Source organism: Elgaria multicarinata, chromosome 9, assembly GCF_023053635.1.
Source record: "Elgaria multicarinata webbii isolate HBS135686 ecotype San Diego chromosome 9, rElgMul1.1.pri, whole genome shotgun sequence".
Lineage (NCBI taxonomy): Eukaryota > Metazoa > Chordata > Lepidosauria > Squamata > Anguidae > Elgaria > Elgaria multicarinata.
Genome location: NC_086179.1, coordinates 34,685,411 through 34,709,407, shown reverse-complemented (window position 1 = coordinate 34,709,407; position 23,997 = coordinate 34,685,411). Strand labels below are relative to the sequence as shown.

Here is a 23,997-nt window from a genome sequence, read left to right as displayed (position 1 = left end):
TAGGAATAACAGCAGCTCGCTATGTCAGGCCTGGGCAATTTACGACCCATATATTGCAATGTGCATGGTTCTTGACAACCCCTTCGTTTTTGCTGTGTCTGGGGGGCTGCTGTCCCTGCCACAAGGGCAAAATTCATCTTGGTGGGTAACATGTTCAGCATATATGCTTGACATTACATACGCTGTCTGCACCCTTTTTCCTGAAATGTACCCATCCCTGAGCCAAGCACAGGAAAAATATAAATGCTACCATAATAACCACCAAAAAATCATCCTGCCTATCCGTTGAGATCTGCTGGGGAGGCCCTTTTGGTTATACCATCACCTATCAAAGTCTGAACTTCAGAACTTCTAACATGGCCTTCTCAGTAGTGGTACACCAGCTTGAGAAAGGGTCTCCCCCAAAGGTTAGATATGCACTAACATTGGTCAGCTTTTGGCGCCAAGTGAAAACAATCATTTTTTGACAGACCTTTCAATTACATGGTTGGGCCTAAATGTATTACGGTGATATAGTTGATGAATGATATATATAGAATTTTGACTGCCAAGTTGTTGTGCATTATTATCAGGTTTTGTTGAATGACATACTGGGCCGGTTCACACGATCACTGTGGGTTAAACAAGCCACAGTGGCTTATGTAAGCCATGGTGTGTGCCAGGTGCCATTTGCCTAATCACCCACCCTAGTATGGCTTGTCATGTCAACCAATCTCAGGCAGCGTAGCTTGTTGGATGGGGAAGCAACCCTCAAATAACAAACAAAAGCCCATGGGCTATTTGAGGGTTGTTTCACCTTCCAACAAGCCATGCTGCCTGGCTTTGGACAAACAATGAGCCACACTGGGCGAGTGAATAGGCAAATAGTGCCCAGCACGCAACGTAGTTTAAACAAGCTTATTTAACCCACACTGATTGTTCGAATCCGGTGAGTATATACTGTGACTCTCCATGGGATTGTTCTGTGATGAAATGCAGGATATATATTGTATCTCTGCATGAATAAATCATCTACAGGGGAGCCATGCATGCTTCGTAGCTGAGTGAGCAAGGAAAAGGGGAGGATGATCAATCATACATTCCGCATCGCTTTCTTTTGGATAGTGCCAGTTCAGAAGCCAGAACCAGAAGGAGCTTAGAGAGAGCTGACAGAGCAGGAGAGACCCATTTTTTTAGCAGGCTGGGTACCTGGGGTGCTGATGTCATCTCGGAAGCAACCACGGGCCTGTGGGCTGGCAGAGTAGGCGAGGAGGCAGCCGCTGGGCGCTTCAGAGGCGGAGGGACCCTGGCTGCAAAGGCAGAGAAAAACGGGATTCAATCCAGGAGGGGAGCCGAGAGGAGTCAGAAAGGCAGGAGAGCATGGATCAGGGCTGCAACGCCTCTTTTAGGCTGAGGGCCGGATTCCATTTCAGAGAAGCACTCAGAGGCTGCGTCCCAGGGATAGATGGGGCCAAAGGCAAAAAGCCAAGAATGCCAGCGTATTTTCCCTTGCAGCTGTTACTGCCAGAAACTAAGCCTCAAGAGAGGCACTTCAACCTTTTTAGAATGGGAGGGGCCATAGCTCAGTGTGACAGAGCACATGCTTTGCATGCAGAAGGTCCCAGGTTCGATCCCCGGCTTCTGCAGCTAGGGCGAGGAAAGAATCCTGCCCAAAAGCCTGGAGAGCCGCTGCCAGTCAGTGTTGACAATACTAGGCTAGATGGACCAATGGTCTGACACAGTATAAGGCAGCTTTCTATGTTCTAATGGGGGCGAGGGACTGCACAAAAGCTGGGAAGCCACCAGGCGATTGGTGGTTGAGGGAAAGGGTGTGGCCCCCTGGGAAATCCGGGGAGGGGGGCAGAACGAGGCTTCAGTCCTAACGTTCTGCTCTTCTGGTGGAGAGAATCACCTGGTTTTAGAAGGTGGCATGGGCCAACCTGGCTTCTAACACACGTCAGGAGCTGAAGCGCAAGCCCGTGTGACTTCTCTTCCTCCCGGCTCGCGTGGGCAAACTGCTCCCCGCACAGCCCTCTCTGCCCCAGTTCCCTCACACTTCAGAGCTGTTGTGATTATCACTTAAGCTTGACCTTAGCAAAGGGTTTCATGGTTAAGCATCATCGTTAGAGCCACGGGGGAAGTTCTAGGGATCCACTGATTTTGGCAGGGCCTTGGTCAGCAGCTGGTATGTCCGCTCCCTCCAACCCCCCTGCCTCTCCCCTAGCTGAGAGGGATGGTGTCTTGTCCCCACTGCCTCTGAGCAGGCCTTTTTTGTGGTGGCCCCCGCAATTGTGGAATTGGAATGCCCTCCCTGCAGGCGCCTTCCCTGTTGATCTTTCAGCACTAGGCAAAACCCTTTTTATTCTCTCAGGCATTTTAACTCATTGTATGGTTTTACTGCCTGGGTATGTTTTGTATTTAATAGCTTACAGTCCGAAGTTGTGTTTTGAGCTGTTTTACCTCTGCAACTGTTGTGGATCTTTTTATTTATTTATTTTATTTATTACATTTCTATACCGCTCCATAGCTGAAGTTACATAAGATTAAAACAATTAAAAACAACATACAAAATTTAAAACCATAAAAACATACAGTATACCAAAAAACATAAATCTAAAAACAACTATAAACAACTATAAGCGAGGGGGGAATTTTCTGCCTCAGATGCCCATGGCCCTATCCCTCACGTGACCCCACCCCCACCCGCTGCGTGCTCCAAGCTCTGAAAAAGAACAGGGCCTCATCCTGCTTACGGAGGGAAGCTCGCCATGCCAAGAGACTTTATGGATGCCTGGCGAGTTCCCGCCTTCTAGGGAGGGCAAAGCGGCGATGCCGCCACACCAGAAAAGAGCAGAGGGCCCACGGTGTTATGCAGGAGACAAACACATGTAATGCACATGGCACACAACTGCTATTATATAATAAATTTCAAAGCTGTGGTATTTTCTTACCCCAGCGTTGAAAATTATTATATAATAGCAGTTGTGCATTAAATGTGATTTATTTTATTTTTAATTTTTATTACATTTATATTCTGCCTTTTTCCTGCAAGGAACCCAAGGCGGCATACATAATCCTCCTCAATAGTAATAATAGTAATAATAATAATAATAATAATTTATTTCTTACCCGCCTCTCCGATTGGATCGAGGCGGGAAATAACAGCAAGCATAAAATACATAAAATACTGATTAAAAACATGGTATACACTGTTTAAAAACATCCTAAAAATATCCTAAAATTCTACTGGATAGACCTGCGGAAGAGATCACTCTCCATGTTATCCTCACAACAACAACCCTGTGAGGTAGGTTGGGCTGAGAGTCTGTGACTGTGACTGGCCCAAAGTCATCCAGTGGGTTTCCATGGCCGAGTGGGGACTAGAACCCGGATCTCCCGACTCCCAGTCCAACACCTTAGCCACTACACCACACTGGCTCTGATTGGTTTTGTCAATTGCTGCCTTCTGTATTGATTTACTAGTAATGTAGGAGACGTCACTTTGGCGCTCTCTCACCTTGGTCGGGGTTGTTAAAATGGTTGTAATACTGGGAGACGTAAGTCATGATGCTGAGGCAGTCGGGGACCTTCATGGAGACCATGTCGCTGGGATCCAGCAGGGCAGGGATGCCCAGCTCTTGTTCGGCCACCTCAAATGCCTAAAAAAAGCAACAGAAGGGAGAACCATTAGGAAACCAAGGTTGATGCACGCACACACACGCAAGCGGACCAAAACAAGGGAAGAAGTCACAAAGGAAAAAAATACCCTAGAAAAGGAACCGATAATATGACATACACTAGGACTCTCCTCTGCCCTCATACCATCTCTTTCCTACTGCACACCTCTGAAATAGAACCATGTCTGTTTCCTTTTGTTTGCACACAACGACTACCCTTCTTGACAAGTCCATCAGATCTGGGCATGTTCCCCAAGAATCTCTGTTGCCTTTCTTTTCTCAAAACAAGTTTCCAGCTCTCATGACTGAGGAGGGTTCACTGCAGTCTCAAAAACTAAGGGGTCCTTGTGCTGACCTTCTAGTGAGCTAGGAACAGAATATCTTACCAGCTTCCCCCTACAATTTTTTTTGTGTTTGTCCCATTTCATCCATCCATCCATCCATGTCTCCCCAAACAGGGTAAATTTTACAAATTCCACCACCCTCCACCATAATTTCAATCAGTGGTTAAAGGAGCCTTCCCCAAGCAGGTGCTGTTCAGATGTGTTAAGACTGCAACTCACATCATCCCCAGCCAACATGGCCAATGCAGTCTAACACGTTTGGCGCTCCCTAGCTTGGGAAACGCTGGGTGAGAAAGTCAGGCTGGCACTGGGGAGACCCAGGTTCAAATGCCCCCACTCAGCCCTGAAGCCCACTGGATGACTTTGAGCCAGTCATCAAATCTCAGACTATGCTACTTCACAGGGCTGTTGTGAGAGAGGTGCACTGATTTGACCTCCTGGGAGGAAAGGCAAAATCTAAAGGTGACCTCCTTTCCAAATTTTTGATACAAAAAAAGTTGCACAGAAAAATAAGAAAAGTTCAGAAAAACATTGCACAAATTAGACACACTATAGTTGGGAGGAGGTTAGGGTGAGATGAAATGACTAAGGCAAGATGAATTTTTCCAGCCATGAACAATTACTAGGGACAAAGAATGTGGCAGAAGCCATAGAGATGACAGTGCTATATTTGCTTCCCGCATGGTTCATTAGACAGCATGATGGACTATGACCAGTTCTCAGCTGCATCACAGACTCACTGGGAGACCTCATGTGAGTCACCCTCTCTCCGCTTGAGAATGCCAGACCTTAACAGAAGTGAAATCAGAAATCACAGTGTGCTTTGTATAATTATTTATTTCCTTTTTTAAACAAACAAACAAACATTTTTATCCTGCTTTTCATCAAAGAAGAATCTAAAGCGGCTTGCAATCCATAGAACATAAGACAACAATATCAAACATTCAAAGCTAGAAATAGATACATATTAAATGTGTAAATAGGAGTCACACAGGAGTGCACAACTGGGAGATCTCCCCACTACAGAGGTAGGATCCAACGATGTCCTTCCACTAGTGGCAAGCACTGTTGGTTCCCGGGGCACACGTGGCCCATACCACCGGTGAGCAGGAAAAAAAGCCCAAGGCAAGGGGCGGACCAGGAGTTGTGTTCTGAAACACCGCACATAGAACACCAGCGCTCAGGAGAGAAGTGATTTTACATTGTTAAAAGAATTGCCTTGATGAAGGACTGGATTTAGTCCGAAATGCGTTGGCAATAATAAATCCTTTCAGAACACAACTCCTGGTTCCACCCCTTGCCTTTGGCTTTTTTTTCCTGCTCACTCGTTATCTGGGGTTTCCTTTCTCTTTCGGCCATACCACTGGTGACAGAGATATAGCGCTTCCAGGGGCAAGCCCCCAAGCGATTGGAAATGGGCGTTTCTGGAAGGTGCATCCTGCCCCTATCAGAAACCTGTATTTCCAGTTGTTTGGGGGCTTGCATCCAAAAGCGCTACACCGCTGCCTGTGCATACACCAGGAACCAGCGGTGCTCGCCACTAGTGGTACTGCGCCATTGAATCCTACCCCAGATCTCCCCCTGCCTGATCTTTTCAGAATTCTAACAGTTCCACGTGATGTTGGAAGGGATTTAAGCATAGCACGGAAACCTGGAACCATAACCTTGCTGATGTGGGAAGGATCAAGGCAACCTCTCCATCAGGGACTCTGACAAAGTATGCCCGGATACTTGCACACTCAAAAAGTGGTAACACCATAATTTTGTATGTGCTTTCGGTTTCCATCAGAATGGAAACACAAAGGGTTATCCAAGAACTAGCCCATCTCTAGCCAGAACTCTGCAATTACATCAGCAATATTCTACCCAGACGAGATTATTATTTACACTTGCCTGGTATCTTAGCTAGGCCACAGAGGGAAATCAACGCACATTTTTCTACTGCCGTGGCAAGCCCATTACACTGGGCTGCATATTTGGGTCAGCCCGTCTGCCATGCAAATGTGAAATCTACGATTCTGCACAGAATTAGGCCTCCTGGGAATCTAAATTTGTTTCTTTCCCAAAGCAAGGGAGCAGGGTGGATTGATTTAAATTATCAATGGTTTTTAAATCATCGATGATTTAAACCAGCAAGAAAAAGGGTCAATTTAAATCACCAATTTAAATCAAGCCTCCCACTGAGACTTGATTTTCATACATTTCCTGAACAATGGTACAGATCTGATCACTAAGCCATGTTAATTTACAAATAAAAGGGTTATTATTTGCACTGTTTCATTCTTCCAAGAAGGCTTTGCATCTCTCTTTTTTTCCTGATGAAATTTTATGAAATACTTATTCTGCGGCAAAGGGTGGGAATAAATAAATACACAAAGTGACACCCTGAACAATGTTCTTCCTTCCTCCTTTCCGGTATTGGCTGCTTTGTTTCATGTCTGCTCCTTCTCCTACACAGACTGACTTCCTTGCCCTGCCTCAATCCCGCCTTCACTCCAGAAGCACTAACAAGCTAAAGCATTTGCTCATTGTAGTCCATGTGTCTTGCGCACGTGTCTTTGTCTGTTTAGGGACAACTGAGAGAGGCCAAAACCCTCCAGCAGCAAAGTGCAGTAGTTACTGCACTGTACAGTTGGGGTTCCTAAATGAAAAGGGAACATCCTTTTATACAGAGTGAACAGTCAGAAACTGAGATGTCAGCAAATTGCGGTGTTTGCATCAAAACAAGGAGACTTAGGGTGCCTTCCTATTCATATTTAGACAGAATCGAGTCCTAAAACTTTCAGCATTCCCCAGCCAGTGTTGCTGGCTGGGGAATGCTGGGAGTTGTAGGACTTTTTCTCTGTCTAAACATGTATAGGATTACGCTCTTAAGAGATCACCCAGATGGCCACAGTGAATGACGTCTTGAGCACCATGCAGGATGGTAACTTCTGGAGCCCGGAGTTAAATCCCAGTATTTGTGATGCCTTGCCAGTCCGAGGATCCCCAGGATCAAGCCCATAATAAAAAGATAGCCACATTTCTATGACCTATTGATATTTCCATTTATTGCGCCACATTTATATGACTATTGCCACATTGATTGTGCCGTATCTCTATGACCTACTGACATACTTATTGTGCCGTATTTCTATGACCTATTGTGCCATATTTACAATGTCAGGATGTCAAAAGGAGATTCCCCCATAGTTCTTTATTTACACAGACGTACGCAGCCTTTCAGCTTGGGGACTTTGATAGAAGGGCCACTGATGAGACGTGTAGCTTTGACACTCTTGTTCTCAGTTTTAATCTTACCCAGAACTTTTAAAAAAAGAAAGAAAGAAAGGTCGCACTGAAGTGTTGGACTGGGAGTCAGGAGATCCGGGTTCTAATCCCCACTCGGCCATGGAAACCCACTGGGTGACTTTGGGCCAGTCACTCTCAGCCCACCCTACCTCACAGGGTTGTTGTTGTGAGGATAAAATGGGTTCCTTGGAGGAAAAAAGGCGGGATATAAATGCAATAATAAATAAATTACCTCAGATAGCCCTGAGGTGCACACAGTGCTTGAATTGTGGGGAAAGAGTTATGGGAGAGGAGGACTTAGTGGTCTACAAGCCCTAACCCCCGACACCTCAGAATTTTAGCCAAATCATGCAGGGGTCTAACAAGGATAGCCGAGGGAAGGCATCACAAAAAGTAAGGGGTTGGGGCAGGCCTCTCTGCAATTTGGGCATGATGGAAAAAGAACATGGCAGCCAGATTCAAGAAAAGCACACTGTCAAATGCATTCATGCTGTAAGGCAGGAACAGGCGTAGATTTGAAACACCTTCAATCAATCACTTTATTACGGTCTGAGACCAGCACAATTTGAAACACCTTGTTATCAGCGTTGTATTTCCAGACACTTGAGCAACCTGGCACCAGGCATTTTTCTAGCATTTCTGTGAGCAATTTGAGTCAGGAAATCATCAGAATTAAGTGAAGCAACAAACAGTGAAGATCAAAGGCAGGACTCACCAGACGGTTGTTCTCATATACATTGTCCTTAGAAAGCGAATCAAAGTCCCTGCAGAGGAAAGAAGAACAAAACAAATACAAATGATGCCTCAGGGAGAGAAGGAAATATGGTTCTGTCTCAACCAGATCACACACAGTTTTGTGTGGCAGCATCTCTGGGTGGCCATTACTAGTCATGTACTTCAAGGCATAATTTCTGGAGCAGAAAATCTTTGTAGTTCAACCGGTTGATGTTCCAGACAAGAAAAGAAACCCTCCCATGGTGGACTTTTCAAAAAACCCCTAAAAGGCAGGACATTTAGACTACAGAAGAACTTCAGTTATAGGTTCACCAATGAAAAAAGTGATCTTTAAAGAGAAAATGAAAACAGCAGACACTTCTAGCGAGAAACTCCCGCTTCACAAAGGTTCTTCACATCCTGCCCAAGACAAGTTCCCAATGGCTTGGGCTCAAAATCCAAGTCAGTTGACACATTACATGTTAACCAACACATCGTGTGGATGGCTTTCCATGTGACATTTTCCCTGCACACATGTTCATTGATATACACACCAGCCTTCCCCAACCTGATGTCCACCAGAGGCTTTGGACTTCAACTCCCGTCAGCAACAGCCAGCATGGCCAATGGTCAGGAATCCTGGGAGTTGTAGTCCAAGACATCTGAAAAGCACCAGATTGGGGAAGACTGGTGGGTACAACCAATGAACACCACCACATGAGAAGACTGGGGAAAGTGTGTACACTTGTTGGGGAGCCATGCCTGGCAGTCATGGCAAGGCCAAGACAAACTGAGTGCTAAAGACACCTCCGTATGGTCTGCATGCATTGTAGAGATATTTGTGCAATACATGGGGAATACTGGAGGGAACGTACAAGTCTCAGATGGACTTCTGACCTGTTTCAAAACCTCTATGTAACTGTGCCCACAGAACAGGGGTTATTATTATTATTATTATTATTATTATTATTATTATTATTATTAATTTATATAGCACCATCAATGTACATGGTGCTGTACAGAGTAAAACAGTAAATAGCAAGACCCTGCCGCATAGGCTTACAATCTAATAAAATCATAGTAAAACAATAAGGAGGGGAAGGGAATGCAAACAGGTACAGGGTAGGGTAAGCAGGCACAGGGTAGGGAAAAACTAACAGTAGAAAGTAACAGTAGAAGTCTGCACAACATCAAGTTTTAAAAGCTTTAGGAAAAAGAAAAGTTTTTAGTTGAGCTTTAAAAGCTGTGGTTGAACTTGTAGTTCTCAAATGTTCTGGAAGAGCGTTCCAGGCGTAAGGGGCAGCAGACGAAAATGGACGAAGCCGAGCAAGGGAAGTAGAGGCCCTTGGGCAGGTTCAGAACCTCTGGCCTACATGAAGATTTTAAATGTAGTAAAGAAATCAAGGAATTGATAACGAATTTGCTGACTGCAGCAAGGTTGATTGTAGCTAGGAACTGGAAGATTCAAGGTGATTATTGTATTGAAGAGTGGTATAAAGAAGTATGGGAGATTGTTATTAATGATAAATTAACATGTAACATAGAAGTGAGAAAAGGTATAGCAAAAACGAATGATTTTGAGGAAATTTGGAAGCAGTTCCTAATATTTGTGTTTTCTAAGGGAAGTGGGAAACCACCAGCAGAAGAGGTGTTAAGATTTTGGAAACAGGAATGATCCCGGAGGGAAGGGGGAGCACTTGTTATTTGTTGAATTATTTTGGATTATGTTATGATAAAGCATTATGTGTTAACAATTGTATATTCAAGTAATTTGTTGTATTAGTATGTTAATTGTTATGTTGGTTTGTATTTTATGTAGTAATAAATAAATAAAAAATTAAAAAAGAACCTCTGGCCTGGGGTCCCCGATACAGCCATGACCCCTTTCCCTGGCCCCAACCTCTTCCACCTGGTCACCAATTGTTTGGTGATTTCCTGTGCAGTTCCCCCCCCCCCACATACACACACACAATTCTCAAAGGTTGAAATGCCTCTCCTAAGAATTAGCTACCAACAGCAAGAAATTTAAGCTAAAATGGATGAGTATTGGGGGTATTTGGGCACCATCCCGTGTGACTTTGGCCCAGCCCCATTTTGCCTTCGGCCCCAAATGAATGAGGCCAGAAAGCAGCCCCTGAGGGCTTCTCTGAGATGGAATTCGGCCCTCCAACTGAAAGAGGTTCAACACCCCCACCCCAGAAACTAGAGGGGTTTCCAAGCTGGGCTTCCAAGCTGTCATGGGGAGCAGACGTCTTCACTCCACACATGGTTGAGAGCCAGTGGGGTGTAGTGGCTAATGTGTTGGACTGGGAGCCGAGAGATCCAGGTTCTATTCCCCATTCAGACATGAAGGTCACTGGCTCTCATCCCAGCCTACCTCACAGCATTGTTGTGAAGAAAAAATAGAGAGGAGGAGGAGGATTACGTATGCCGCTTTGGGCTCCTTAAGATGGAAAAAAGGCAGGATATAAATGTAATAATAAGTAAAATAAATGGTTGAGGCCGCCTTCATAATGCCCGGTTCCTGGAGCCCTGCCTCCATGACACCGTCGTTGCTCAAAATTGACTCCCAGGCTTCCTTCCCCATTCAGCAACAAACAATTGGGGGAAAGCCAACAACATCAAGAACAAACATCCAAACTATGAAAAAATATATATAATTCAATGGAACTGGTGTGGCACGGTATGTCATTTCTGCAAACCTGACGTTTTACAAACCTCAGTCACATTCATTCACACAATATTTGAGTGCAGAATGGCAAAGCCGCTGCTGCCGTCAACTTCTACCCTAGTAATATCTTATTTGGTCCTGTCTGCCTGTCGAGTGACAAGACCGCCGCTGATGTGATGCCGTCAGCTTTCCTCAGCAATGCCAGTACTGGCCTGCCTGTGAAAGTTTCATCTCCTTTTTTATGAAACTGACTCATTGTGTTGCGGAGAGGGTGGAGAGTTGTCACGGAAAAAGAGCTGACATTTGCCAACACCTTTTGCAAGGGAAGAAGAATCAACAAGCTACGGCACGGACTAGGAATGTCTGTAACGCGCACACCGTGACTGGTTACGATGGGCACCATCGCTTGGATGATCTCAGCGGTTTCTGAAACATAACCCTTCATTAAGCATCTCCAACACTCCTGAGACAAAAGCAAAGATCATCACTACCTCATGTGTGAGAAAACAAGCAATTTGTCTGTGCAGCAGTGAACGTCTAAGCTCAGCAGTAGCCTCATCCGCTGTTCACAGATTTTGGGTTCCATTAATTTCATTGCTGCCACCCAATTCAACCCCCTGCAAAGCAAATCGCTGCAGAATTTATGCTTTCCTTCAGCCGCCCCGAACCTGGCACCCTCCAGATGCATTGGAATACAACGTCCATGAGCCCAAGTGAGCTTGACCGGCTGAGGATGTCCAACACATCCAGAGGATGGCAAGCCGAGAGAGGCTGTATACTTGATGCTTCCTCTGGAGTTCACGCAGTGTGGACTTCAGGATCAGGAAATCTGACTATGGCCTAACCAAGCAGGATATTGCACTATGAAAACGGTATGAAAGCGGTTTATAAAAGGCAGGAGCCACACCAAGCAGAATATAGGAGTATGAAAGCGGTATATGGTATGTGTCAATGGGCTCCAACAGTTGTCAGTGCACTTCAATACCACTATAAAGCAGCAGTGTGGCTCCTGCCTTTTGTATACTGCTTTCATGGTGCAATATTCTGCTTGGTGTAGATTAGGCCTACCTCTGCCGTCCTATGCACACTTACTTGGGAGTAGGTCCCATTGTACACAGTATGGCTAACGCCCCGAACGCACATACGCAGGATCGGTCAGCACATTTCTTTCTTTTCCATTTCATCATGTGACTTTTGAGTCCTTAATAAGAGCGGTTTCAATTTGTGGGTCCTGCCTAGAAATGCTCCTTGTGTGTAATAGTGACTGTTTGGCAGAGCTTTGCCATTCTCACTGGCATGTTGCAGAGCTGATATCCTCAGCAGGGTGGGGAGAGGAGATACACTTCTTAAGCCTTATTTCCTAGCCCTTGAAATAAAGTTCTTGAGATTGAGCTTTAGAATTGCTTTGCAACACTCTGTCATTCACTCAAACACTGCTTACATCCCGTGCACCACCCTGTTCTTTGATGGCATTGGTTTCAAAGAAGCCAAACTGACAAAATGGCTGACTTATTCAACCAATCAGAGACTTCGACTATGGGGCGGTATATAAATGTAATAAATAATAATGAATTAATAATAATAATAATAATAATAATAATAATAAGAAGAAGAAGAAGAAGAAGAAGAAGAAGAAGAAGAAGAAGCAGCCCCAACTCGCGCTGGGCAGAAGCAGCTAAGCAACAGACAAAACAACCTACCATATGAATTGTGTTGGTTACATATGGAGGCAAGCAAGTTCACAACTGGGTAACAAAAGGTAGCATAAGAATAGGCATTATTATTATTATTATTATTATTATTATTATTATTATTATTTTCCTTCAGTAAGGACAGAAAGATCACACAGCTTGTCTCAGCCTAGTAAGTACTGTGCATTTTACCAACAAGATTTCCTAGCTCTGAGACTATTTACTGTTTGTACAGCAGAGCCTCAACGGCATGAACCGCTAGGCTGGGGTTTCAGCATAGCTATGGCCCCTTAATATGGGGCCAGGAAAGGGCTAGGAAGCTGGACTGAATTCAGGGACTGGAGAGGCAAAAGTGGGTCACAATAGAAAGCCTGCCATTCTGCAACAGCCTTTGTCAGCAGCTAATCTTCTCGAGGGAGCCAGGCAGCACCCCTCTGGAACCAGGTTTGGCCTAGGGCCTCCAGTTGCAACAGGGATTTCTCTCTGTGCTTTAAAAAAATGAAACAAAAACCCTTCAGATAGGGTACACTACAAACCTACACAAATAAATAATCTCTCCTACCCACAACTTTAAAAAAATGAAAGCATAGCAGTGGCTCAATGCAGCAAGTATATCCAAACATTACAGACCAGATACTTTATAAAAGGTGACTAAACCTGGCATAAACAGAAGCACAAATCAGAAAACATCAGAGAGCCAAAGATGGCACTAGGCAGCGGTCGGCAACAGGCAGCTCATGGGGCAAAGCTAGCCAACGTTTAACTCATTGGCCCTAGGTTTGGAAGCTGTGCCTGATCTCAGGGTCCTCCAGTCCACTGGGAGGAACCTCAGAGGAAGTTGTTACCGACCTGAAAACAAAGGGACAGGGAAGAAGCCAGATGTGAGTGCATGACAGGGAAGCAATGGGTTGCAAAGTATCACTGAATGGCACAATACACATAGGGGCTGTTCACACAACACATTAAGGGGTAGAGGGTGGGTTGTTTTGAACTGTGGGTTGTTTGTTGAACTGTGGGTTAGCGTGTTGTCTGAATGCAGCACGTTTTCGCAGGGTGGGTTATCCTATTGTCTTAACTCAGCCAAGATGACACGTTAGCCATGCAGTGTGGCTTGTTAACCACCCTCAATAACCCAATGATCAACCATGGGTTCTCAAGCTGGCTTGTTCAAGAAAAATAAGCCACACTGCATGGTTAACAAACCACCCTGGCTGCATTCAGACAATACAATAACCTAGGGCCTTGCTAGACCTGCCGGCTTATGCCGGCAGGGAGGCGGGGCCGAGGCGCGCTGAAGTTAGCGCGCCTCCCCCAGGCTACTAGACGCACGACGCGCAGGGACGTCGCGTCCCTGCAGCGTCCGGCATTTTTAAAAATTTTTTAAAGGGGCCGGGTACGGCCCGAAGACTCCGGAGAGGTAAGTGCTTTTTTTGGGGGGGGGGGTTTACCGGGGGGGGGGCGAAGGCTGGGAGGGGGGGTGCCAGGGTGGGTGGCACGGGGGGAGGGTGGGTGCGATCGCGCCGCGCCCGAGCCCGGGCAATGCCTGGCATGGGGCGGCATTGCAATGCCGCCCCATGCCAGGCATTGCCCGGGCGGCGCGCGGCGCGATCACACCCACCCTCCCCCCGTGCCACCCACCCTGGCACCCACCCCCCCAGCCTTCGCCCCCCCCGCCGATGGGCACAGCGCTACTATAGGCGCTGTGCCAGGTCCGCGGCTTTTCGTGGCTCCTCGCGAGTAAGCGAGGAGCCGCGAAAAGCTGCGGAAGTCCCTAGACGTTCCCCAGCTCCGGCCTGAGGCCGGAGCTGGGGAAAAGGCGTGCCATAAGCGAATTCGCTTATGGCGCGTTGGAGGAGGCCTCAGCGCGGCCTGTCTCCGGATTCCCCTGTGCGTCATCTGGACGCACAGCAGGGAAGCCGGGACAGAAGGCGCGCTAAGGCCTCGTCTAGGAAGGCCCCTACAGTCCAACAACAACAACAAACCATGCTTCAAAACAACCCACACTCAACCAATGAGTGTGTTGTGTGAACAGCCCCACAGAGTGGAAGTTGGGAAAGCCCCATGGAGATGGAAGCCATACATTATCCTCTGCCTTAACCAAGATTTAGCCAACTATGGACTTACAGGAAAGTGGTTTTAGAGCCCCCTGCAACCACAAACAGGGTTGTGTGTGCCATGTGACAGCAGGGTGTGTAGAATCTTAGAATGAGGTAATAGATGCAAAATTCAGTTTCCTGGGAGCCTTTGTTGTTTATTCGTTCAGTCGTTTCCGACTCTTCGTGACTTCATTTTCAAAAGAAGAGCAGGTTTCGAGCCTCTAAGGCCAAGAAGATATGCAACGCCTTGCGAAATCACAGGAGCCAGAAGTTGTGGGGATGAAATTTCCCATGGCCAACAGGCAGGATTTTAGTGGCCTAAACAAAGCTAAACAAAACTCATTTTATTCAGTGTAAATAAATCATTTGTTAGTGCAGTTCCAATTTGATTCACTGTGTGTGCTGAGTAGAGGATTAAGCATGCAAAGCCCTGATCGTAAGGTCTCTGTAAGCTGTGCCAATGAGCAACAGCAGAGGAACAGAGGAGTGTTCTGAGCTTTTGCCGTCTGTGGATTTCACTGCGGCCTGAGCAACTTGTTCAATTTCTTTACAACTTTAGCTGGAACAGCCAGTCCCGTGGAAGACCTTGCAATCATGGCCTATTCACGATCCCAGCCAGAACTCATTAATATGCACTGCTTTGTAAATACAATTTAGAAGGAGAGAGGGTCTGCTTTTGATCTGCCAAAGGAGTGATTTTTGACCACTTCTTTCCACCCTTTGATCCTCCAGCTTCTAAAATCAAGGCATACTAGAATGGTTAACATGATTCAACACTCCCCTTAGATGTTCCTCGGAAAATCCTTTCTTAACGTGCCATGTCCTTGTAAGGCCCGATGTGTCAAGTCCGCAATACCGTTCACGCCACTTAACTGAGAAGTGCTTCGTTAGGCCATCTGCTAGAAAAGAGATTTATGTCCTGGATACGTAACAGCAATGCCTTCTACTTCATGGGCTAGCAATTCTGTTCCAAGGGGAAGCCTTGCCTCTGCTCAATGCAGCTCTTTCAAGCCGCTTGTTCCCGTGCTGGCTTCAGGCTGTGTCCTCTTCTAAACAGTTGCTTTTGGGACCCCTCAACAGCTGTCAGACGCATTTTGAAAGTGTATGAATAGTTGACTGTTTCCATGGATGTTTGACAGTTGCTCATCAATGTCACATGGCAGTTGATAGAGATCTTCTGTTCCAGCCTTTCCCTGTGTGGCACCTTCCAGATGTGTTGGATTACAACTCCCAGAATCCCCAGCCAGCATGCTGGGAGTTGTAGTCCAACACATCTGGAGGACACCAAGTTGGGGAAGTCTGCTCTGCTCCATCCTTAGGCAAGAATTTTATCTGTACACCGCCCTGAGATCTTAACGATATAGGGCAGGATACAAATGTTTTAAATAAATAAATAAAGTAAGAATTCATGCCTTCTCCACATCTTCAGGCACAATCGTGTCTTAGGCCACATCTACATCAAGCAGGATATAACACTTTGAAAATGGTTTGAAAACTGTATATGACGTGTGTCCTGGGCCCCAACAGTTGTCAATGCTGTTATAAACCATCTTAAAGCAGTAGAGTAGATCCTGCCTTGCCAATAAACTTGTTTGCTACGGGTTTGTCACTCTGCATTTCTTCTGGATCTGTGCTAAATTGAAGCTGACTTAACTAGCTGCTCACCTTCTGTGTCTACACTGAAAATGTCTGGGAATGAGTACAGATACTGTGTTTGCACAATTCAATTTATTCTTGGAAGAGTAGCAAATGTTCCAACTAAAAGGACCTGACATGATAATGAGAATACTCGGTGTTTATATAGCATGTTCAAGGGAACGTACATACATTATAAGAACACAAGAAGAGCCATAGTCCACAGTGGCCAGCCAACAGGAAACCCACAATGGGACATAAAATCAATAGCACCCTCCCACTTGTGTTTCCCCAGCAATGGGTATACAAAGTCATACTGCCTCCAGTACTGGAGGTAAAATATAGCTGTCAAGACTAGTAGGCAATGATAGCCTTACCCTCCGTGAATTTGTGTAATCCCCTTTCAGAGCCATCCAAGTCGGTGGTCATTAAGACACCTTGTAGGAGCGGATTCCATGGTTTAATTATGCACTCTGTAAAGAGGTACTTCATTTTATCTGTCTTTAATCTCCCACTATTCAGCTTCATGGGATGACCTCAGGCTCTAGCATTATGAAGGAGAAAAACATCTCCCTATCAACTTTCTCCACACCATGCATAACTTTAATACACCTCTATCATGACCACATCCCTACTCACCTTTTTTGAATGCTAAAAAACCCCAAACATTGTAATCTTTCCTCATAGGGGAGTTGCTTCAGACTCAGAAGGTGCTATTGCACCCATGTCCTGCTTGTGAGTTCCTGGCATACAGCTGGTTGGCCACTGTATGATCAGAGTGCTCCACAATAAATACGCTTTATGAAATGTGGTGACCAGTACTGTGTACAATATTACCTCAGTTATCCTTAAAATCGCCTTGTAAGGTAAGCCAGTATTATACTATCATATTGAAGAGAGGGTGTGGGCTGAGAGATATAGTGTCTCGCTTAAGGCCACCTTATCATAGAATCATAGAATAGTAGAGTTGGAAGGGGCCTCCAAGGCCATCGAGTCCAACCCTCTGCTCAACGCAGGAATCCACCTTAAAGCAAACCCGACAGATAGCTGTCCAGCTGCCTCTTGAATGACTCTAGGGTGGGAGAGCCCATGACCTTCCTAGGTCATTGGTTCCATTGTCGTACCGCTCTGTAACTTGATCCCATTATTCCGTGTCCTGCATTCTGGGATGATCAAGAAGAGACCCTGGCCCTCCTCTGTGTGACAACCTTTCAAGCACTTGAGGAGTGTTATCATGTCTTCTCTTCTCAAGGCTAAACATGCCTAGTTCTTTCAGTCTCTCTCCATAGGGCTTTGTTTCCAGACCCCTGATCATCCTTGTTGCCCTCCTCTGAATCCCCTCCAGTTTGTCTGCGTCCTTCTTGAAGTGTGGTGCCCAGAACTGGACACAATACTCAAGATGTGGCCTAACCAGGGCCAAATAGAAGTTTCTGAGATTTCATTTGTCTTTCTGTATCAGAACTAACATCCATCTCAGTCCTGTTATCTGCGTCCCCCACCAGTCTGCTAAATGCCCCGAGAAAGGCTGTGGCTCAGTGATAGAGCACCTGCTCTGAACGCAGAAGGTCCCAGGTTCAATCCCCAGCATCCTCAGATAAGATTAGAAGAATTCCTGCCTGAAATCCTGAAGAGCCACCACTGCCAAACCATGTTGACAATACTGCATTTAATGGACTCATGGTCTGATTCAGTATGAGGCAGCTTCCTTTGTTCCTATAATTCTCTCAAATAGAGCATGATGGAAATAACCATTCCTTGTTCGTCTATAGCATCTGGTAATAAGAGGTATGCCTCCACTGAATATTCTTATATTTTTTAGCTATCATAACCAACAGCCATTGATGAAACTATAACCCATGAATAGGCCTCATCCTTTTAAAAAGCAATCTATACCAAGGATCTGTAGTTGCAAGATCCTGCACTGATCAAGGGGCTGGACTAGATGGCCTTTTAGGATCCTTTCACCTCTAAAATTCTGTGATCATGGCAGTGGTAGGGGCAGAACATGAATAGGCCTAGAGATGGATGATCATTCCCTAAATAATTATTCATGGTGCTGCTTTATTTATTTCTATGTTTTTCAACAAATGCAGTAAGAACTATTGCTAAAGAGGGAGCAGGGAGCAGGAAGAACTCAATGAAGTAAGATCTGTATAAGATACACTCAAAGCCCAAGATAAGGAAGCTTCCCACAGAAACGGCATCAGCTCTTCCTCCCGGCACTTAATCAGATCATAAGGAAGCAGCAACCACAGACAACCTTCCATTATAATACAGGCAGCCAAGTCACTGCAGGACACAAACTGGGCCATCTTGCCCTTGTCAAGGGACACTGCATTCTCTGATGCTTTGTTCACACATGCCATTATTTATAAATAGCAAAAAGGAAGGAAGAAGCATGTGGACTGAGACAATGCAGAAAACTCTCAAAATAACATTAGTAAGAAGGCGCATCAATTTTTACACATCTATTGAAAAGTTAGTAGACTACTAAAAATAGTTAGGGGAGAGGAGCAAACAATACTATTTCAGCCTCCCCCCCCCATTTGAAATATGTTGGACTACAATTCCCATCATAACCAAGCAGCACGGCCATTGTCTGGGGATGATGGTTGGTGAAGGCTGCATTATCACATGCATTAAAGGTAAGCAAGTGTCATCTGACTTCTTTCCAAAGAAAGGCACAACCAATCTGCACCAACAAGAAGTGGCTGTTGTAGAAATGGTTGTAGAAATCCTACAGTGCACTGGCTTAGGTAAGGTCATTCACCTGATTATAGGTCACTCATGAATCTTGGAACTCAGCTTCTAAGACGCCGCTGACCCCAGAACTCAACTGCCTACCTCCAGATTGGAAAGCTCCTCTGATATCAAAGAAGCTAAGCCAATGAGAGTCCCAAAGGCCACAAACAGACGCATGTAACATCAGAGTAGATCAACCAAAGGCGTCAAGGAAAGCAGAGCAGAAACCTATTAAAGGTCCCTGAAAACTCCATTACGTAAGTTCAACATGCTCCCTCCAAGCCCTCTCCGATAAGGCCCGGGAGCTCCCTAACCCATAACTCCAAAAGAATAGTCCATACATTCTCTTCTCCTATATGGTGGTGGAGCAGTTGTCCTATAATCTTCCCTTACATAGGTAGCCATGTCTACTTGAGATCCCTTATGGCAGAGGTTCATGGACTGTGGTAAGGAGACCACTATGGGTTCGCAAATTCCACGCAGATTGTCTGCAAATAGGTTGTAGGACAATCGAAAATATACCTATACCTACTTGGTTATTTTTTTCTGATAATAGAGATAGAGGTCATTTTGACCAGGGCCAGATTATTGAAGAGGCTAAGAAGACTGGTCTGTGGGGTGAGGTGATTTTATAGAATACAGCACTGGGGCCAGATGGGGATTTTCATCCCTTGCCACTCTCAAGTCCAAATAGAGAAGCAGGATGAATGCCGAAACTGACCTGAAGCTAGAAGGTGAGGAACATTACATCCGACTTCACAGAACTTTGCTCACAGGCAGATCCATCCCATTAGAAAGGCGAGACGGCAGTTATTAAAATATGAGTTACGTAGGTGCTTTGATTTGTAGAAAAACAACAAGTTTATTAAGCGTCCCGCCGACACCCCAGACAATTTTAAAGCGGTCCGGGTGGGGGTCGGGGTGGAGTTTGAGAATCATTGGCTTAAGGCAAATTAATCACCTCTTAATCAATTTTTAAGCATTGAATTCACACTATGAGAGATAAATGAATTATCAAAATGTGTATATACCACACACACTTCAATGCCCTAATTTCTGGTGTCAGGTTCTCATTTATATTAGCAAGAAAGGATAGTTATTCAGGATCAATGGCACCCAAGCAGAAAGGTGTGAACTTCAGGTTATGCTTTTGTTGACAAGAGATCTCCCCCTCCCACGTACAAGGTATGGATATCTGCCCCCCCCCCCCCCGCTCCACTTTCCTATAAGGCTCAAAGGGGTCGAAGTCAGACTTCAGGGCTAACTCCCCAACCTCATGGACAGGGGCTCCTTTCTCTCCCCCACCCGCGGCGGCTGTTTCGAGAGCTTGTCCCACCACAACTCTCTGCAAATCTTGCAGGCGGAGCGCTCTCGTCCCCCTCCCTTCAAGAGCCGACGCAAAGTTCCTCGTCGAGCCGACTGGTCGCCCAGGCGAGCTCGGGGCTGCCGGGCCTGGTGCCGTGGTTGTGCGGGGCAAGGATGGATAGATGGCTGGGTGGGTGGGGAGCGGAAGGCGGTCGTCCGGCGGTACTCACAGCAAATCAGGCCGGTTCCTATGGAGGATGGCGCAAAAGGCCAGGCCGTCCCGGAAGGAGCTGCTGAGGTCGCGGATCTCCACGCCGGGGTAGCCCTCGCATTGGCGGCGGCACCAGGCCTGCAAGGCGCTGCGGGGACCCGACATCGGGGCGGAGGGGAGCGGGAGCCCGGCTCAGGGAGCCGTTGCCGGGGAAAGCGCCATGGCTGGGGCCGAGGAGGAGGAGAGACAGCTGCCTTGTGGTTCCGGCCAGGCTGGGCGCGTCTGGGGTTCGGGCGGCTCCCGTGCGCCGCTCAACGGGTCTGGGCGGCTCTGTGCCTCCGAGCCCGGTGCGGCTGCTCGTGCCGTGGCTGGGCGGGGAGGCTGGGCTGGGCTCCGCCGGTGCCCTCCGCGCTCAGGTTCTCGCTCGCGGCTGCCCGATCGCCCTCCTCCTACCCCCGGGGGGCGCCTCCTTCCTCTCCCGCCCAGCCGCACCGCCGGGCTCTGCTCAGACCTGTCCCTGCGGCGCCTTCTCCGCCTATCCTGAGCCCCGCGCCGACCTCGCCAGAGAGCGGCTGTTAGTCATCGCGCGGCACCGGGAGAAGCCCGGGTCGCCGTCTGCAGGCAAGCGAAGGAGCTGGAACTGCGGCTGATGGTGGAGCAGTAGCAGCGCCGCCAGGCACGGTTGCGCGGAGATGGAGGCGAACCGGAGGGTCTGCATCGCTCTTAGGCAGGCGAGAAGAAGGGAGGCTTCAGCAATATCACGAATTCCCGACAGAAGGAAAGATGGTTGAAATGGAGCCTCCATGTTCAGAGGCAGCCTGCTGGGGGATGGCAGTTGCCTTCATGCTTTGGTGCCCGGAAGCATCTTAATTGGCCCCTCTGTGGGAAACAGGATGCTGGGTTTGGTCCGATCCAGCCAGGCACGTCGTACTTTCATGACCTGACGCTGGGCTCCAGGCAGTGCCAGCTCTACCATTAGGCAGACTGAGACGGTTGCCTCAGTTGGTAGATTCTGGGAGGCGGCAGCAAAGCATTGGAGGAGAGAAAGCAGAGGGGCACACAGCCTGTCCTGCACTCCCTAAGATGGTATCCTGCCTTCAGATGTGGCGGGGACAATGGGTCCAGTGTTGAAGAAAGATTCATCTACCAGTCCAGTTTGCCATTGTACAAGGAATGGGAAGGGGGGCCATCTTGCTCTTCGCCTCAGGTAGCAACATGTTTTGGACTAGCCCTGGGCCCAGGGCATACAAGCAAGACTGGAGGCATGAATAACTAGAGCAGGCAAGGCCTGAGTGCTGGAGCCCAATGGTTCTACTGCGAACACCAGACTAAACTCAATCTCTAATATTGTACCAGACCAATCAGTCCTCCTGACTCATTTTCTGTGGCCTTCCAGATGTTTTGGCCTACAACTCCCATCAGCCCTAGCTAGCATAACCAATAGTGAGGAATCATGGGAGTTCTAGGCCAAAACATCTGGAGGGCCACAACTTGCCCAACCCTGCTTAAAGTTAAAAGCAGTGATGCCATCAGAGCAGGAATTTGGAGCACAGAATTCCAGGGTCCCACTCAGCAGAATGAGCATGGGGGCAGGCGCAAATGCAGCAGGATAGGCTCCCCATATGTTGCATTCCAGGGGTGGCATTGCAGAATTGGTTTCTTTTGGATGGGAGCACCCTGGAGTATTATGATATATTTGTAACATTTGCTTTTTAAAACAAATGTACAAGCCAAGCATGGTGGAGGAGGCAACTCGATTCCTATGAGCGGATAGTGCCGCTGTGAATTGTTGGTCAGGTCCCCAAAAGGAGAAACTCCCCAAGGATGCTTCAGCCAACTCACAGCTCTCTTTCATATTCACACTGCAGAACTGGTTCAAAGTGGCTTCCCTGCCCTTCTCCTTAACTGGATGGTGTCACCTTCCCAATTTCTGATGGGAGTTTCCCCTACGAAAGGCTGGAGAGAGATCCCCAGCTATCAAGGCATAGGAATGTTCTTGTTTCCAGGCAACTTCCTGACAACTCATTCACAAAACAGCTACCCACTCAACCCAAAGCATAAGTTTATAACCTGGGTTCAGTATGGAATGATATTCATACAGTAGGTATTCTTTGCTGATTGTATGTGAAGGAGCATTTCCTGCATTGTGTTTTAGCTAAAGGGGACAGCTAGAACAGCCATGACGAGAAGGGAGTAATGAAAATGACAAAACACTTCTGCGAAAAGACAGCGTTAATTCAGTGGTTGTCAGAAAGCAAATGCTTAGTCCAAGATTTCTCCTGGGAAGCATATACCAGTCGGACCAGAGAGACCGGAATGAGGAGTTAGACAAGGTAGGCGTGGAAGGGTGTGTTCCTTGTTGATGCTATTCCAGAGACTTGACTTAAGACACAGATGCTTTTTGATTGTGAACTGTCAGCCACCCAGGAACGCTGCGTTAACCAGCCCTTCTGCAAAGAACTACAATATTTTGTAAAAAGATCCAGCAGATATAATGGGGCCATTGTGGTCTCTGATGCAGAAAGGGCAGGAGTGGGTGAGCAGAAAGGCAGGAGGCCAAGCAATTCAGAATATGACATGCTTCTTCCATAGCTTGCTGCTCTAACCAAGCCAGATCACCCCTTAGCTATGGACAAGCTACCATCCCTCGTATGTTTTCAAACAGTTTGTGGCTTCCTTGCTACCAAGTGCCAAGTTGACATACTCCAGATGTTCCACAAAAGGCCCATTCTTCTACTTCTCAGTAGATCTTACCTGAGAACAGAAAGTCCCGACAGGGGTTGCCATGGAACTCATAGAGTTGCCTTTCCTAAACGTGTTTGTCAGGACAACCTCCGTTTTCAACCAAGTCATTTGTTCTAAACACTATTGTTATGTGGTGAGGGAACCTATAGTGTTTAGTCAATCAGATCAATAGTTCGTAAACATATTTCGCTCAATTAAAGCAGTGCTGTTGAACCTCAGGCCTCCTGGAGTGTGTGTGTGCAAATTCAGGCCCACCTGGGTTGTCCAGATGACCATGCTTCCTTCCCCTGGCTTACCCCCTTTCCTCCATTCGTCAGTCATTTGGTAGCTTCCCAGCTTGTTTGCAGTTTTCCCCCAAAGATTGAATTGCCTCTTCTAAGGCTTAGGTATTGGCAGTACAAACATTAAGCTAAAATACACTGGTATTTTGTGTGTCTTTACAAAGGCAAACACTTCTTTGGAACAGGCATGCACAGATTTTGTTAGGATGTGGCTAAGGCCAGCACACACCACATTTCATTTTGCTTTGACCCCCACTATGCTGGTAACTCACTTTTGCATGTTGCTGCTGTTTTGTACACATGTGCTAGATGTATTGCACATTAATTGTGCACGAAGGTTCCCCCACAGGATGAAAAAAGGGGGAGCAGACACTAGCTGGGCTGAGTGACTGTGTGAGTCCTCTATCCAGACTGCTCATGAGTATGTAGCCCCATAAAGAGGTGTTTAAAAATCGTGAAAGCAAAGCAGAAAAAAGTGGGGGGAAGGGCAAGCAATTATGGGATGTAGTGTGAATTGCATCTCCTTTACATTACTGTTCGAACAGATGGCACAAAACACACAGAACCACTGATCTGTGCCATTAATCTATTAGTAATATGAGAGCTAGGGGCTTG

At 46.7% G+C, this 23,997-nt stretch overlaps 1 protein-coding gene across 2 annotated transcripts in view; it reads right to left on the bottom strand.

Annotated features, from left to right (window-relative positions):
• Positions 1 to 20,594, bottom strand: part of MICALL1 (MICAL like 1) — a 45,780-nt gene extending 25,186 nt beyond the window's left edge. For both annotated transcript variants that reach the window (XM_063133515.1, XM_063133516.1), the window contains exons 1-4: positions 20,376 to 20,594; positions 8,007 to 8,055; positions 3,497 to 3,638; positions 1,189 to 1,289 (exon numbers count right to left, since the gene is read on the bottom strand). In XM_063133515.1, the coding sequence (XP_062989585.1) occupies positions 1,189 to 1,289; positions 3,497 to 3,638; positions 8,007 to 8,055; positions 20,376 to 20,521 (438 nt within the window). In that variant the 5' untranslated portion in view covers positions 20,522 to 20,594. The remainder of the gene's footprint in view (positions 1 to 1,188; positions 1,290 to 3,496; positions 3,639 to 8,006; positions 8,056 to 20,375) is intronic.
• Positions 20,595 to 23,997: the final 3,403 nt, after the last annotated feature.